The sequence below is a fragment of the Crinia signifera genome, chromosome 1, assembly GCF_055691185.1.
Source record: "Crinia signifera chromosome 1, ASM5569118v1, whole genome shotgun sequence".
NCBI classification, from domain to species: domain Eukaryota; kingdom Metazoa; phylum Chordata; class Amphibia; order Anura; family Myobatrachidae; genus Crinia; species Crinia signifera.
Genome location: NC_139217.1, coordinates 269,525,523 through 269,543,022, shown reverse-complemented (window position 1 = coordinate 269,543,022; position 17,500 = coordinate 269,525,523). Strand labels below are relative to the sequence as shown.

The 17,500-nt window shown below is 43.2% G+C and overlaps 1 protein-coding gene across 1 annotated transcript in view; it reads left to right on the top strand.

Moving 5' to 3' along the window:
* The first annotated feature begins 1,522 nt into the window (after positions 1-1,522).
* SHB (SH2 domain containing adaptor protein B) overlaps positions 1,523-17,500 on the top strand; it is a 195,663-nt gene continuing 179,685 nt past the window's right edge. The window contains exon 1 of the mRNA XM_083183794.1: positions 1,523-3,008. Coding sequence (XP_083039920.1) covers positions 2,301-3,008 — 708 coding nt within the window. The 5' untranslated portion in view covers positions 1,523-2,300. The remainder of the gene's footprint in view (positions 3,009-17,500) is intronic.

The window sequence follows — 17,500 nt, the reverse complement described above, 5'->3', positions numbered from 1 at the left end:
GATGGGTGTGCAAACGCTAGAGAACAGATGCAGTTGGGGGGGGGGGGGGGGGGCATTTGACAGGGCGTTGTTTACCTGTTGGCTAAGCGGAGAATATGCACACCCTAACCACGAACAAGTCTGAATCAGGCCCCTAATGCGTTATGATTACTCTGAGACTGCCGGAGTGCTTGTTACCACATTCACAATGCTGGTACCTACTTATTGAAACATATCTATGAAGTCCTTTACGGTCTATGTGGGGTTCACTATGTTCCGCTGTGGTCATGAGAATATAGTATCATATACTGTACTTTTTCCATTTTGCAGATTAAATACTGTTAAATACCATGCTAATAGATGGAATTTACCAGATGGCAAGCAACCCCAGCATACTATAAGGGCAGAATAAATTATTAAAAATGCCCATAATTAAGAACCCTTATGTTGTTGTTGTTGATTATTAAGGTACTTGTGTACTAGTACGGCGCCCATCGCATCGCAGACCATAAGGCATGCGATGGTATGCGATGTGACGCGATTGGCACCCGATTGTATACAATTTAAAATTGTATACCATTGTATATGGCATACAATGCGATGCGATTTTAAATTGTATAAGCACCCTAATGGGGGCTTACAATGTTAAATGCACCCCCACTATGAACGTGAACCCGAAGCGTGGCGAGCGGCGGCTGTACGCATCCTACGACCTTTTCATACCCCCACTATCCACGTCGGCGTGGAGTTGATTTTATATAGTGTGGCGAGCGCAGTGAGCCACCGAGCCCGAAGCGTGGCGAGCCCCGCGATGGGACGCGGAATACATGTAAAGTAATACGCGTGCGCTCGCCACGCTTCGGGCTCGGTGGCTCGCTGCGCTCACCACACTATATAAAATCAACTCCACGCCGACGTGGATAGTGGGGGTATGAAAAGTCGGAGGACGCGTACCGCCGCCGCTCTCCACGCTTCGGGTTCACGTTCACAGTGGGGGTGGCGTGGGGGTGCATTTAACATTGTAAGCCCCCATTAGGGTGCTTATACAATTAAACATTGTATAGGGGGCTTATACAATTTTTAATCGCATCGCATCGCAGTGCATCGGGTGTATGCCATGCAATGCGATTATATGTTGTGCGACCAAATATCGTGGGTGCCGTGCTAGTACACAAGTACCATTATTAATAATAATAATAATAATAATATTTATTACATTTTATTTTCAGAGTTGTGTTTACCCAGGGTCTCCAGTAGGAGCAGTGTAATTATTTTAAATAAATCATACTGTACATCCAGCATGTTGTCACTTGATTTTCTTTTTTGTTGCACTTTGCCCTCCTCATTCTTTCTTTCTTTCTATTCTGTTCACTTTTAGAGTCACCTAGTATGTGTGCTTCTGTTGCCTCCAACAGGGGTGGTGCAGTATAAGCTGATGTATAAGAGACAGGAGTACATACTGTATACAGTACACTGACTGATTGCAGCGTTGCACGCTCCTGCATTCTGAGCAGTGTGTATGAGACGTGAAGCAGTGTGACACACAGCAGGGCTGCCACTACTGGAGGTGTGTAACGAGCAGCACTGTGGCTGGCTGAGTGCGAAGTGTCGCCGCCTGTTGTGGTGGGAAGCGGGCCAGCTGCACGGTGCGAGTCCCCGGGTGCCGTGTGTGAGGGGTGTGTGTGGCGGCAGCAGCCAGTGTGACAGGAGAGGGAGGCTGCTCACACACTGGCCCCTCCTCACACTCACACAGCCAGAGAGGTGAGCTCCGGTCTCTCACTGCACGCAGCAGCCAGGCGGAGAGGAGCTGTCAGCGGCAGGGATCCCGGCACACACGCTGCCCCTGTGCATGTATGCCGGTGTGTTCTGGGGCTGCCCGGTGGGTGCTGTGTGCAGCTGGTGACTGTCGGCACCGATTCAACAAGTGGCGAGAAGTAGGAGTGAGCAGGATCCGTCCCAGGAGCTCGCACTCTAATCCAGCGCTGTCACTGCTCCGGGGATCGGGTCAGCGGCTCCGTGTGAATGGGACAGTTGCAGCACTGGGAGCCGGCACCTGAGCGCGCACATGCGGGCACCTGTCACTTTCTGCCCGGCGGAGACGCTAACTCCATGGAAGTGCGGCGTGTAAGCGCCTAGCGCCCCTGGGTGACTGTGTACAGCCGGCTCTCTCCCCGCAGCCGCCCCGCACACAGGGCTGACGTGCTGGAGTGTTGCCCCAGAACTTGGTGCTGTTCCATGTGAGCGCTGCCCAGGAGGGAGGGAGGGGGGCAGTGCCATCCGCTGAAGCCCGAGGTGACCCGGGGCTTTGCCCGCCGCCGGCCATGGCCAAATGGCTGAACAAGTACTTCAGTCTGGGCAACAATAACAACAACAAGACGAAGAGCCCCCCGCAGCCGCCCCGGCCGGACTACAAGCGCAACGGGGGCACCGAGCGCTCCTTCCACCTGCAGCCGCAGCAGCAGCAGCCGCCCTTCCCCCAGTACCACCACCACACGTCCCCGCTGCCCGGACACTGCAGGGAGGAGAGCGACCTGATCCGCGCCTACCGGGCCCAGAAGGAGCGAGACTTCGAGGATCCGTACAACGGGCCCGGCTCGTCCCTGCGCAAGCTGCGGGCCATGTGCAGGGAGGAGCAGCAGGCAGAGGGCAGGAGGGGCAGCGCCAGGGCGCCCGGCAGCAGCGGCAGCCTCTTCCAGGAGCCCTACCCCGGCTCCAGCACCAACACCACCTCCTCGTCCTCTTCCTCGTCCTCCTCCCCGCACCTGTACCGCAGCAACAGCGAGAGGCGGCCGCCCGGAGCCCGGCACCAGCAGCAGCAGCAGCTCATGGCCGGGGGGACGGAGCTCAAGTACATCGTCTCCCCCAAGCACCGGCTCATCAAGATAGACAGCTGCGGCTGGGGTGACAGCGGGGGCGGCGCAGGGGGATCGGGCAGCACCGCCGCCGCCACCGCCGTCACATGGAGCCCAGCCGTCACCGGGGGAGGCAGCAAGGCGGAGGAGCAGAGCAACCCGGGCAAGAAGGAGAAGGTAAGCGGCCTGTACCGTGTGTGTGTGCCCGGCCAGCAGCATTACCTGTCATGTAGACTGGCACCATCCTTCCTATCCCCGGGCATTGCCCCTCTGCCGGGCGCTGTCTCCGTAATGGGCTTACTGCCCTGCTGTCTGTCCCTGTAACATCTCACCCCAGCCATGCCGCACAGGGCGTCCTCAGATACATCATTCACCCAGCGACACACAGCATGGGAGAGCTACCTCCTGCATTGCTTATACCCATGCTGGGTACACTGCACACTATTCACATGCTAGAATGCCCATAGGCATCATGGATATGCACTGGTTATGTATACAGTGTACCTGCTTTCTGCACAGTACTCCCATCATCCTCCTCACCGAGGGATGTCTGTCTCATCACCTGCCACCGCTGCACATATCCAGCACAGCATTGTTTAAAGGGCCCTTTATCTTACTGTCCAGCTGTACAATATATTACATCATTACTCATGTCTCTGTATGGAGAGTTGACATTGGCCTGTGACTTATTTGTGCTATTTATTTCACCTTTAGACTTTTATCTGTTTTATCCTGATGCTTGATACATTGTTTCAACTAGAATGAAGCTGCACAGTAGAAGATAAGCAAGTTAAGTTCCCATTGGTCTTGTTTAGTGATCATGTGTGTTTGTGATTGGCATGCTTAGAGAGCTCCAGCACAATCCACAGAGCTTGTGTGTCAAGTCATGTCAGATACAAGTATAGGCTCACACACACTGTACACACTGTGCTTCAGCTATTACAATTTCGCTGATAGTACATTCCAAACAATGACTACTGTGCTTTTCTCTCTGGTGTAATAACTCACCTTTACATGACATCAAGTTTCATCACAGTTCTTTTCTGAGAAAGTAACATTTTATGTTGACCATTGTTACCTGAAAATCCAGATTCTTGTCTTCTGAACTGCTGCGTGAGATGGAAAATATGGGTGGAATTTATTGCCTGAGCTTGTGCCTCCTTCCTACAGACTTGCTTATGAGAATATAATATAATTCTGCTAATTTAGTGCATTACAGCTGCTTAAGCTGCTATGTTAGTGCCTTATGGCTATTACAGGAACAAATGGTGTTCATGCTGTTTCACCCCTATTAACCTTTGGAATGAATGAAAGGTGAAATCCAAGTTGCAACATAAAGTATGACTTTTAATCCTGACTGTACTGACTGTGCCTGGAAAAAATATTAGGTACCATGACGGCTATTAAAAAAAAGTTTTTTGCAGTGACATGTGGCGGTTGTCAAGTGTGCTCTAAAGCCAAGTGCACCGTGGAGCAACAGACATTCATTCCGACATCAGGAAAAATGCCCATCAGCCCACATTGTGTGTGTGTACCCACTGGAACAATGTTAATGAAGGATGAAATGATCATGTTCCATACTTTGTTAACATACTACAGGACACTAGTGATATCCTCAGGTGTGATGTGCAGCACATCAAATTTGATGACATCACTAACAACCGTATACATACTGAGCAATATGCCTGATATGTCGTTCTGATTCGGCCAGATACGACACTGATACTGAGTAGTAGCATCAGGGACAAATGAAAAGCCCAAGAAGGATCAATTACCATTGGTCAATAATCATTGGTAAATGACTACAGCTAACTGAATACTGGTCTTTGTGGGGTATTTATCAAAGCTTGCAGAAAGATATAATTGTGAGAAAAAATACAACCCAATCATCTTCTGCCTTATATTTTACAGGCTGTATTTGTTTTATAAATGACGGACTGATTGTTTTGTACTTTATTTCTTACCATCTCTTTATCTCTCTCCAAACTTTGATAAATAATACACCTCTTATGGGTATATGTATTAATAACCATGGAACTCTCCGAGTTAACAATACTCCAATTTGTAATTAAATTAACCCATTATGAATGTAGGCAATTCCACAGGGATAGCAGTAGCAATATCCTCTGCCCGTGTTGATTATTTCCTCTGGAGGAAAGAGTACACTGTGAGCGTACCATGTCCGTTTCTGGGATTGGGATCTGCACTGGACAGAGGCTGCAGGAAGGGGAATGTAAGATCTCTCTCCCATGTCTCCATAGGCAGAAATGAGTTTACACCATTCAGATGGTGCAAACAAAAAGTGGAGACTCTCTGAAAAGCTGTGATTTTTCTGTTAGAAAAATGAAACAAGGTGTTTGGGAGTTATTTATCTACCTTATTTTTTCTATTTATAAGCTTTGATAAATACTCCCTTTTATGGGCTTGGTTTTTATTTCATAAAATTATGTAGAAATTGCATAATTATATGGTTGGTGGCTCACAGAAATCTTCTGCAGTATGCTAGTTAGCACCATGCACTGCGGACCTCATTCTTAAAATTGAAGACTACGATCTGATCCCTATATATTAAACCCAGAGTTTGGCGATATTTGTTTACATAATCTCCAGGCAGCGTAATTCTGCCTCAGGGGCAGATTTATTAAGCCTGGTGAAGTTATCAAGTTCAAGGTGATAATGCACCAACCAATCAGCCCCCAACTGTCAATTTACAGGCTGTGGGGCAGATGTATTAAGCTTTAACAAGAGATAAATGCAAGGGTGATAAAGAGAAATAAACGTCCAGCCAATCACCTGCTAACTGCCATGTTACAGGCTGTGTTTGAAAAAACTCTGTAAGGAGCTGATTGGCTGGACGTTAATCTCTGTATCACCCTTGCATTTAGCTCTTCTTGAGGCTTAATACATTTGCCCCTGTGTTTGAAAAATGACAGTTGAGAGCTGTTTGGCTGCTGCATTATCACCTTCAACTTGATCACTTCAGCCTCTCAGACTGCTACTGGCTCCCATTCTGGAAACGGATATTGTGCACATGCACATTTTTACAGTCCTTTATTTTATTTTATGTTTTTAATGTTTATTCAAAGTTTTACATTACAAACATACAAGCAGGTAATACAATGGATAACCGTTAGAGGGCCAGATGTATCAAGCTTCAAAAAGTGATAAAGTGGAGAGTGATAAACAACCAGCCAATCAGCTCCTACCTGTCATATTTCAAACACAACTTGTAGCATGGCAGGTAGGAGCTGATTGGCTGGCTGTTTATCACTCTCCATTTTATCACTTTTGAAGCTTGATACATCTGGCCCCTAGTGAAGAGAGTCTCGGCTATAATACAGAAAGAAAACCATAAATAAATTGCACATTGTCATATTCGTTATAGGTGTTATTCACAAATGTGAATAAACTACCCGAGAATGCTGGAGAAGTGACTTGGGGAACACTCCATTTAGCTATTACAGTCCTTGTGAGTTTCACATATGAAAATATCCACCACAAAATGGATATTTAATAACTTCTTCAGTTTTTTTTTTTTTTTTTTTATACATCTGCCCCTTTGGGGAGTATTTATCAAAGTATGGAGCTTCTCTCATTGTAAAGGTTGTGTTTGTAAGATTGAAGTTAGGTGCTAATTGGTTAGAGCTTTATTTCTCTCCACTGTATCGCTCTCCATGCTGTGATAAATAGCCTTGGAGAATGCAGTGTTTGTCAGATATTGGTCTAAACTCCTAATTGCAAGCCATTTTTCTCTGTTTATCCATTGGCATGTAGCGACTGAGCCAAGAATTTACAATAGCAAATCCAGTATTTTTATGTGCATAGTAAATCAAGTATAAGAAAAATGCTATACAGTATGTTGTCTTCACAGATACATGCCTTGTTACTTTCTACCGCCCATAAACTACTATACAAGCAGCTCATGTAAAAACACAAATGTGTTTTACTAGAACGTCTGTTAAAAATAAAGCTTTGATATGTGTTGCCACACACAAGCAATTGAGGTTTAATTATTATTATATTTACCAGTTATTTATATAGTGCGCACATATTCTGCAGCACTTTACTGAGAATATTTTTACATTACATCAGTCCCTGCAGCAGTGAAGCTTACAATCTATATTCCCTACAACATATACACACGCGCTCCCACAGACATTCAAGGGTTATTTTAGTTTGGACCCATTTAACCTACCAGTATATTTTTGAATTGTATAAGCAAACCAGAGTACCCAGAGGAATCCCACGCAAGCACGGGGAGAATACACAAACTCCACACAGTTAGGGCCATGGTTGGAATTGAACCCATGACCTCAGTGCTGTCAGGCAGTAATGCTTAACCATTACACAGCTTAATGCGCACATTGTAGGTCCTAACAAGTGATCATATGCGGCCAATTTGTGTCACCAGCAATATGAATGCGCATGTGGCCAGTCATACTGCTTTAGCACTGGTTTCTTGGCGCGGGATATTGCCTGGGTCCTGGCTTGGTGTGAAGAGGTCTAACCGGGTTTGTTTACTGTGGTAGTCTTCAGTGTGAAAGTGTGACCGGTACTTAGTGATGATGCCATATTGAAGTAGTGTTCATTCTAGCACCCGCCAGCTTTTAAAACCCATGAAGTTCCTCTTCCCTGCCTGGGGTGTCGCTGTCTGCTGTGGTGTTTGTAGCACAGATCTGGTTTGCATAGCAGTGCTTATATACAAACCACACTGTGCTAGAAGCACTACAGCAGACAGCGACACCCCAGGCAGGAAAGAGGAACTGCATGGGTTTTCAAAGCTGGCGGGTGCTAGAATGAACACTATTGAAGTGCTGGCAAAGGGATGAAGGTCAATAACCCGGTTCCAGCCTGCAGTGTGAAAAGCATTTCAATCTGCTGGGTGCGGCTTGAAACTGTAACCCAGGTGATTAAGGTGACATGGGTATAACGACCCCCCCCCCCACACACACACACACACACTTTCTTGCATTATTAACAACTGTATTTTATATAGACCATGTCCATTCTTGGGGCGGGATGTACTAAGACGAAAATACGGTAAACCCCCGTTTTACCACATTTTTCAAAATGTACTAATCCCCGGCCGCCGCGTCTCCGCAGGGCATGGTATCGCCAGCAGATGAGTGGCTTTAAAGACGGCTGTGCATAGCTCTGCACTATGCAAAGCCGTCCTCCCCCCTCCATTGGCGCTGGGAAAGGGGGAAAGCCGCTCAGTGTGTATGCACACTGACCTACAAGAAACTACAGTGCACTAAAGCAATAATACCTTCAGATTGCATAACATTAAAGTAAACAGAGATATTGGTTTACTGTGTAAAGGTCCATATACACTGGTTGATTTTGAGCTAAAAGTTGTTCACTTAGTGTTTTGAGCTACTTTCAGTTCAGAACCCCTTTGTGTATGCTCTGGCAATAAACGCTGATGCTCGCTCCTGCATCTTCGACAGCCACCGCCATCCCTCGAACTGTTTTACCAACTGAGTGAACCATTTTCTTTAGTCTTGTACTATGCAAGGTGGTTCACCCCCAGGTGAAAAACGCACAGTGTGTATGAGGCTTTATTCATTCATTAAACATTCATTAAACACTTTTCATGGTTTAGAGCGCTAGAGCCATTGTTACTCGTGGGACTGAATTTGTTATGTCATTTGATGACCTTCTGCAGTAACTTGCTGGGGTCCTGTCATTATTTTTATTGTCTGATGGGGTCCCAGGGCAAAATAGTTTTAGGACCCCAGATCTAGAGTGTATGGGGCTTTGTGTTGGCAATGTGGTAATGCTGGTGTATTCATCTGGCTCTGCAGATATACTATAAATCTGATCTAAAGCTGGGTACACACTAATAGATATATCTACAGACTGATCGGGCAGCATGTTACATACACGCTGTCCGATCTGTCAGGACTGGCATCACAAATGGCCATGCACCCGCTCATTGAGCTGTCAATTACCAGTGTATCTCTGCGTGGGTGTACGGTCGGTAAGCAGATCGCCCGTAGACGCAGCACAATGCACCAATATATCTTTAGATATATCGGGCATTGGCTGTGTTACAAAGCCGACGCTATATACCTGTAAACAATGTAATATATAAATATTACATGCTGCCTGATGGTGCATTGATAAATCGGCCAGTGTGTACACACCATAAGCAAGAATTGTGAGTATTTTCTGGGACATTACAATGTCTTATTCCATTGCTGTCTCAGATGATCTACTGTATAATATCTAAGCTTGGAGTCTGTCCCTACAGAATAAACTAATATTACTTATAGATGTTGGAAGTCAATAAAAGCAGGATATGTTTTAGTAATGTATATTTCTGTATCTACTCTTCTTTTGTATTCATTACCATTCACCATTCCTACAACACACCCAGGGTTACTTTGCTTTACAAACTGTTTAGCAGTGTAATTCCTTTCTGTTAGTATTTTACCTACAGTAGATAAGAGAACTGACTGGGCAGTGATAAAGGTCCTTATGGGTTGTCATTGTTGGAAAGACATTTATATTGTGTATATCTGTGAGCTTTAAATAGAATTATGCCACTTTCAGCACATGACCTGGAAATTTGGTGGGACTAGCAAGCCGGAAAATTCCCAGGTCTCTTCTCCGTGACCCTGGTTGGGAGCAAGGTCGGGAAACTGAGACGTAGTAATGGGTTGTTTGCTTTAACACTGTGCATGTGCAATAACCTGAGATGTTGCTTCTGAAGTGAAAGGGGGTGTAAATAAGCAGTATGATGATCAAATCTTTGTTCCCCAATGCATTTGATGAAGTTAGTGGATAGTCTACAATTCTCTTAATTTTTATTTATTTATTTTCTAATCCAAGTATTTACAACTATTGTTCGCAAGGGGGAATGATTCTTCGCAACTTCGCATGTGCATAGGTTTTTATGCGCATGTGCAGCTGCTGTGGGCATGGAGCGGTGGGGTGGGCATTTGCCTATGAGAACACCCAGCGTTCATGGGCGTTCCCATGGTAATTCTCCGATGGTGGTGGTGGGGGGGTGGATGACAATGGATGTCAGCTGCCTGGACAGGGCGCTAACAGCTCTGAGACACCATGGAGGGGTCTCAGATCTACGGGTATGGAAGAAATCATTCGATGGTCGCCAACCATCAAATGATTCCCCCCCCCCCCCCCTCCCCGCACCCAAGGCTGCGACTGGATGATTATTCAAATCATCCATTTGCATGCCTTTGGGGGGGGGGGGGGGGGTTCAACAGTGCTGGTGGCATCTGAGTCGCAAGGCTGCAGAATTCGCAGCCTTCGGAGTCAACCACAATAAGGACCAAAGTGTAGAAAGGCAAGAGGCAATTTACCTTTATACTGTGAATTAAAGGTGCTAGACATTCAGGTTTACACATCATTTAGCGGGTTAATCGTAGAGAAGGAAATTGCTACAGTGCAATCAAATGTGTTGTCTGTTTATTGCTGCACCTGCCTCTTGATGTTCCAGAGCAGGAATGTCTCACTTCATTGTGAAACCTTTTCTATTCTGCTGGCTACATATGTTTGCAGAGCTCTTGGTTCTTTGCATAGTCTTTGTGTGTACCAAATGACAGCAGCAGTGCTTTACGGATATTTATTTGTTTCTCACCTGCCTGTCTGGTGCCTGCAAGGCAATATATCATATGATTGCCAGACTACAGTACTTGAATATAGCTTAACTTGAAGATGATGTATTCATTCTACCTATATTTTTTTTTATTTTTTATCTTTCATGATCATTATGAAGTGGTGTTTTTTCTGTATTCTTTTAAATGACCACATTATTTTACCTAGAAATACACACCTGTTCTTAATCTAAAATATTCTATACAGCTGGCTGGTTGAACTAAAATTATGGTAATGCAGAGTTTCCCAAACTTTACCATTAAAGTCCAGGTTTTTAATGATGCCCACACATGTGTGCTAAAGATGGAGCTCCCTCCATCTAGCAGGGGTCTTGCGGTCGGATCACCAACTGCCAGCCCCCGCACACCCGTTTACAACGGAAGTCCTCGCTGCCTCGCCCCACACATCCCACTTCAGGGAGACGGGCAGGGCTCGCATCCTCCGCCGCCCGAAAACTGGGTCGCACCAGCAGTGCACATGGTTTTGCCCATTTTCCAAACAAATTTGTACTGCAATCAGATCTGAATAAAGGCCTGTGTGTGGGCAACATTAGGCTATCAATGCTTGAGCACAGGGGATTTAATTACCATCTGGACTCAAGCATTGATATCGTTAAAACCTGGGCTGTAATTGCAAAGTTTGGGGAACTATGCATGAAAGCAAATGACAATCATTTGCTCCCAAATGCTGGAAAATGAACGGAAGCAGAAAATTTTAACAATTTGTCTGAATGACCATTTTACATCTGTTTTCCTTTATTTGGGAGTGTACAGCAAATTGTTTGCTCCTATACATTACGAGAATTTTCTGATGGTTTCTGCAGCACTGAAAATGGTTCCAGCACCCATTATAGATATGCCAGTGATGCTAATATGTCTGTAAAACGAGGGGGGAAAAATGCAGGCAGCAATACTATCTATCTATCTTTATACAATTTTGTTTACTGGAGGACGAAGTAGAATTTAAAGACATTAAAGTATTTGTCACTTGTGTGTATGATGCAGAATGGTGGGTAGCATGTGTTGTTGACGTAGATGAAAAGTACAAGTTATTAAAAAGTCAGCTTTCTCCACCCGCAAGTGAAAATTTTGTATCATTTAGCTGCCTGCTTGTCAGTAAATTATTGTTATCTTATTATCCCATAGGAAGCCCAAAGTGAAATTTGGTATATGTTTAAATGAAATATGGGAGAAATCATAAAAAATCCCTTTTTTAGGTCAAAGGTCATCAAACTTTTATTAGTACTACCTTACTAAATTAAAATTGAAGAAGTGAAAAGATCTAGTCATAATCTTCAAAATCACACTAATTTCATTTCTCTGTCTTAATTAGTTTACAGGCAAAGGAAAAGACCCCCGCAGCAGTAAATTTGCTTATTTTATTTTTTTTAAATGGGTCCACCTCCAAAAAAATCCAGCCTATGATGTTGAAATATGGTGTAGATTAGCCCCCCATCTATAGAGGGTCTGTAAAATGGTACTTGTTTCCTAGCACGGTGCCCACGATTTTCATCTTATGCCATCGTTTTGATCGCTTCGCATGTGATGCGATCAGCCCCGATTTTTTTTTAATTGTACAGGCACCCTGATGGGTAATTACTATGTTAAATGCACCCCCATTGTTAACGCCACCCCCACTAAGAACACCAACCCGAATCGTGGCGAGCGGCGGCGCTACGCGTCCTCTGACCTTTTCATACCTCCACTATCCACATCGGCGTGGAGTTGATTTTATATAGTGTGGCGAGCGCAGCGAGCCACCGAGCCTGAAACGTGGCGAGCGGACGCGGATTACTTCACATGTATTCCGCGTCCCGCGCGCTCGCCACACTATAAAAAAACAACGCACCGACGTGGATAGTGGGGGAATGAAAAGGTCGGAGGACGCATACCGCCGCCCCTCGCAGGCTCGTTGCGCTCGCCACGGTAGTGGGGATGGCGTTAACAATGGAAGTGCATTTCAGGGTGCCTGTACAATTAAAAATTGCATTGCATGCCATTGTAATGGCATGCGATGCAACGCAATATTAAAATTGTACAGTTCAGGTCTTAGGACCCGAAAATCGGGTCCCATCGCATACCTTAATTAGTGGTATGCGATGGCATACAATGGGCGCCATGCTAGGAAACAAGTACCATGGTTTTTTTTTTCTCCTTTTAGTTGATTTGATAGACTGTGACCCGTAAATGCACAGCAGTAGCAAAGCTCCTAGCCCATGGCATGCAAAGCAGTAGACAGGGGTCCACATGCTGAAAAGTACAAATTGACAGCAATAAAATGGGGAAAAAATGATATTGACCTTTTCATGTGTAAATATTTTTCTTATGTTGACTTTAGGGGTCCAGATAGACCATAATGGTGTATACACACCGTGAGATGTGCCATGCGATCTGATCACATGCATGCGATGGCATACAATTTTGACTATATAGTGCAGAAGATAAATCGTATGTGCATTTGTTGGGTGCACATAGCGGATGCTTTTAAGCACTTGCGATGTATTTCATCCAATTTACCTTGAACTCCCCCGGCAGCTTCCCAGGAGTCCTTTTACATGGCGCATCAAGTGCCCAGTCATAGATAAGTCCTCCTGGGGACCTACCAGGAAATCGGGTCCAACTTGTCTGAGGCACAGTGATTACAGGCATGTTTGGGCTAAATCCGTCACACTGGCCAACAGAATCTACACGTATGGGAACATTTTGTACTATGGTCTAGTATCAAGATTATAAGGCCTTTAATGTTAATTGGAACATTCTTTTCAGTGTTGCACAAAATCGGTTGTCCAATATTTAAATTAGTAAAACTCACATAATTCAGTGCCTGGGACATGTATTTCATGTTTAAGGCATCAATTTTAAAATAAAATGTTTTCAGAATCTTGAAACACATTTGGATGCGATATTTGCAGAAATTCAAAATTTGCTAAACTTTTTAATCTGTTATGTACCATATATATCCTATATATTTGATCTCCAGCAAGCTTTCTTGAGTCCATAGTTTCCTTGGGCACAGTAATATTCATAATATATCACTTTTAAATGTATTCATCGATTAATTTATTTGCAAATATCCTTTGAAAGTATTGCATAATTCACTTGTCAGTATTGTATGTTGTTTAGTTTACTACAGATATACGGTAACTTCTGTGAGCTCAATTTAAAAATGTTGATATATTTAAGACTATATTTTTCTGCAGTTGATAAGAATTAATGTTCCTTTCACTCTCCCTGCCTCTGGCAGAGCTAAACATTTCAGTGCTAACCCACTTAGGTGATGGAATCTATTACGATTTATCACTCATGTCAAAACAATTGCATGACGTTGCTTTTTTCCTGACATCTAGACTGTAATGTAAGCTGGAATAGACATTCTGAGTTAATGAAAAGCAACCTATTAAATGTTGTTGCTTTCAAGTGTTTCTTTGTACATCACTTGGCTTGACATGAGTGGTGTAATTCAGGGTCAGCTAAAGGGGAGGAAAAGTGACATCTATATCCACTTTGGTGGGTGCAAGCATGCAGCTCACAAAATAATATGACTCGTTTTGAGATTGCTTTCGTACAAGTTAGATTATGAGTTTTACCATGTGTTTTCTTGGACATTCGGAACAGAAAGTGCATTAAATAAGCAATTAAACATATATTAAGGGGTCATTATTTTGGGGAACTACAAGCCCCGCCTTCTATTGACTGCTTGAAAATTAAATGCTATCGCAATATATACAAGCACCAATATTACATGGTAGTGGAGCCAGCCTTGCTTTAATGGACATCCCCTTAAAGGGCTGACAGTAAATACTTGCTCTGACTATAATAGTCAGCATGTTGGTATGTTTTATGATTGGCAGTGCGCTTTCCATTTGTAAAGGTGAAACATTTTCTATATGCTTGCAGCTCCCATTGAAATATATTACCCCAAAAAATGAGTGGGTGAAAATTTACAAAATCTCCCAGAGTAAATCACACTGAGCTGAAGTTAAATCAATTCTTATGTGGTTGTAGAGTTTGGGGAGTGAAATAGAGATTTTATATATGAGATTTGGGGCATTTATTGATTACTTTTTTGTTGTTGTTGCTACTACTGATTTGCAAACGTATTGTAACAAAATTAAGTATAACTGTAAGTAGTTCGAAAAGCCAGGCATACTTAAGCAACAATTTCCAACTTTTGAAATAGTTTATATATATATATATATATATATATATATATATATATATTTGAACATTTCAGATGCATTTGTACACTGGTGTATGAACTAAAATTGTACTTTGTGATTGCCTATATAATCACACAGAGAAACAAACAAATTACTTTAAATGGCTGCAAAAGTATTTTGGAAGAAATATGAAAAACCATTTGGCTGCAGTGACAGTATTTACCTGGGTGATAATGACATTTTATTTCTTGTATGAGGCACAAATCTGTTACAATAAGGCTTTGATTTAGCTGTAGTACAGTGGCTAGAGGTGACTGGTGACTGAATGTGGTTTGTCTGATTAAGTCAATGTTCCTTTAAGCCTTCTGCTTAGTGATTATCGTGAATGACTACAGTAGATATCATTCCAACTGAGCAAATTGCTCTGGATTTGCCATGGTACACCTATGATTGGCCCAATGCACATCTCTGAAGACTCCTCCAGAAACTAGAAGTCACCTAAGTTTCTGGGCAGGCAAAGCGTTAAACATTTAACCTATTCAATTGAATAAAACTAAACCCATTCCCCCCTGCATAATTTCTTATTTTAGTCTCGCTTATGGCTAGGTATTTATTACACTTGTCATTTTTTTTATAGTATAGTAATGATCTCCAATGTACAGCCACTCTGAGTGAGCCAGGGGGGAAGAACTCTTTCTTTCACTTGTGGACAGCAAAGAAAAGGCCACAGATGGGGAACGATGCCGTTACACTGAGGTTACCTGGTTTCCCTGCCATGCTGCCACCTTCTTGGTCACCTATCCTGGGCCACCCCCTAGCTGCCCTTGCTCTGGCTGCATGCACCCGGCTCAGTGCTCACACTCTACTATCTATAGGTCATCTTCTTGGGAGACATTATTCCCTTGAGGCAGTAAGTAAGCTAAGCCACTGTAGGGGCACTAGGCAGGCATTCTTGAGTTTTAATATCAAGTTGTACAGACTTGGCACATTGCCATCATTTCTAAAATTGAGTTCAGGAAAGCCATGACATTTGTTTAAATTGGTGTGTCTCAGTATTATGTCACTAAGATCCTGTGCCAGGAATGCAGTTCCCGCTAAGCAGGTAACATGTATCATCGACTACTCTGTGTCTGGTATAGTATTATTTGATGTTTTTTCTTGCTACAGAGAGCAATGTCCAAGGTTTCTCTTTTCTTTCATGCAAACATTTATCATTGGCCTGTCTATTCATTCTCCCAACACCGCACGCAGAGTGTCCCTTCTAACCATGTGCACTAGCTGATCTCAGAGACACATTTTATATTAAGGTCCATTATACTTGCTCTTGGAATTTTAATATCATACACCCACTTTAATCCTTCACTACTAATCACTAGATACAAATTGTCCAAAAATTTTACCGAATCTTCTTTCAATTAAAATAATCCCATATTTATGTTTAAATACTGAAGCACACACATTACAAGATGTGTGCAGGTTTGCATTTGTAGCATATTATGCTGGTGCATTCTAGCCATGTTTTTAACCAATTGCAGGTTGAGTATCTGTTATCCAAATTATTATGAAAATCATAGTTTTCACTCTTATTTAAATTTTTTTTGCTGAAAAGCAACTGGGGACATCTATAAAATAAGGACATGATTGCTTGGCATTCAAATTCAGTGTCTGAGATTGTGCACAAACTTTGTTTTAAAACCTTGTTTCATGCACAAATAAATATATTTGTGTGTATTTTATGTTTGATGTGCTTACACAACATAAATGTAAGATACCACATGATACCTCATGCAAATATGAAAATATTCCAAACTGCAAAATATCCATTATCCCAAATGCTTCTGACCTGAACATTTTAGATAAGGGATACTGTGCTTAAAAAATAATAACTCAATAACACCAATAATGTTTTGAAAACAGCAGAAACCGCACCCTATTGTCAAAAACTATTCAAATATGCACAAAAATCATATTTAGTATAAAGTATATAAAGCAAATAAAAATGAAAAACACTGATCAGTATTTGCAATGTATTTGCAAAGTGCAGTCACATATAACTATCTAGTGTTGGTATTTGACATCCTCATCTGGTACTTGCACCTGACCATGACTACGACCATCTGTTATTTATTTTATTTCAAGTGCATTTATAGCTTTGTTCACACCAGCATTTGTTCACAGTTGTGCGATGAGGCCCTTATATACTCTGTCTAATACCCCTTCCACACTGAAGCCCAGGCTCCGACTTGGTATACTAAACACTGGTCAGAGCTGGGGCTTAAGCCATACTTCCCCCTTTCACTTTCCTGCTGGGACCCAGGTAGTCGCCTCTCGCATAGGGGATCCTTATAAAAGTAGTAATCACTAAGCACTCCTGAGTCAGTCAATCAGCAGGCTAATAGGCATGACTTGGATCACTGCAGCTGACCTGGATTGGACCCAGGAGGCAAGACCCTAGTCATCCTTTTTACACTGCCTTGCCCCGGCAATAACCTGGGTTCTCCGCTTTGTGTGAAAAGGGTAGGAGTGAAAATTTCTGTACCCCTCCCCAGTCCAACCTCTACTGGCTCATTTATTTTTGTGTGTGCCAGAATCATGCAAGTCTTCATATGACACTTTTAGGCATGTATATATTCATTATTATTATCATTTATTCATATGGCGCCAAAAGGGTTCTGCAGTGACTAACCATACATACTGTAAATGAGAAAAAAAAAGAGCGAGAATAACTTACACTATAAAGGTGCCCATGCACGCTGCGATAATTGCATGCATTTTGGACCGCATCGCATGAGATTTGCGTATGATGCGATCCGTAGCTAGTTCGAAAAATAAGTGCAGCACATACTGTTTGAACTGTGCAATAGGATGTGTGCATCGCATCCCA